General features: G+C 38.3%; 1 protein-coding gene across 1 annotated transcript in view; it reads left to right on the top strand.

The window, feature by feature from the left end:
• LOC103924686 (dystonin-like) overlaps positions 1–956 on the top strand; it is a 121,559-nt gene that overhangs the window by 13,264 nt on the left and 107,339 nt on the right. Inside the window, exon 7 of the mRNA XM_009333251.1 lies at positions 948–956. This exon is cut by the window's right edge and continues 147 nt beyond it. Within this exon, the coding sequence (XP_009331526.1) occupies positions 948–956 (9 nt within the window). The remainder of the gene's footprint in view (positions 1–947) is intronic.

Genomic DNA, 956 nt, shown 5'->3' on the forward strand with positions numbered 1-956 from the left:
AGGTCATCTGCTTACGTGATCTTTATCTAGGTCTTTATAGTCAAAGAACCGGATTTGTTCAAATCCTTGCTATCATGGCTTGTTTTGACTGAGACAGGTTAGAGCGACAAACATATGACTAAACCAGCTAAGATATTTGCAATTCTAGGCATGGGCACTGGGAAAGCTATGAGTCAAGCTGGGCCAGTTACCTCTTCAGCTAGCATGGCTGCAGTTGGCAAGCATATGCAGCCTTTGTAGAGTCAAAGGAGGCTGATAAGATGCTGCAGTGTAACTGCATCTCCTTTTCTCTCACAGAAGCACTGCTAAGACTTAGAATCACCACTTCAACCCCCAGTTTATGCATAATGAAAGGTGGTTTAGCATTCTGAGGACTTTGTATTATTTTACCATTTGTTTCTACCATACTTTGTCAGACAAAGAAACATAAAATTGAGTAAAGGAGAGGCATAGATACTTTTCTAGGACTTAGTAACAATAATGAGCTTGCATGTTTTGTTCTTTTCTACTGCTTAAAAAGTCAACATTTTCTATTCAGGTAACATTATGCATACCAACAAGAGCTAACTCACGATCACAACTAACCTCTGTTTTGATATCCTTTTTTCAGAATTAATAGTGTTTATCACAGGTTTCAGCGGTTAAGAGGCTGGATTTTCCTCCTGTCATTTGGAGATTTCATCTTTCACATACGTGCATGGCCAGACTTCTATTGGGCAATTCCATCAAACATGGTCTCTTTTACTTACAACATATTTGAGGTTTATTCACAACTTCTGTATGTTCATCTTGCTCTTTGTACCACTGCTATCATGTTTACAGCATACTTCTAAAGCGATTGCTTTGCAATATTGATGTTCAGAGGTAATTCCTATTAGAGTGTCTGTTAGTTGATGAAGTGAGGACGTTTTTGTTTTATTGTTCGATTGTATTTGGCTCTAATACAGGATGTGGCT

Source organism: Pygoscelis adeliae, unplaced genomic scaffold (assembly GCF_000699105.1).
Source record: "Pygoscelis adeliae isolate BGI_AS28 unplaced genomic scaffold, ASM69910v1 Scaffold57, whole genome shotgun sequence".
NCBI lineage: Eukaryota > Metazoa > Chordata > Aves > Sphenisciformes > Spheniscidae > Pygoscelis > Pygoscelis adeliae.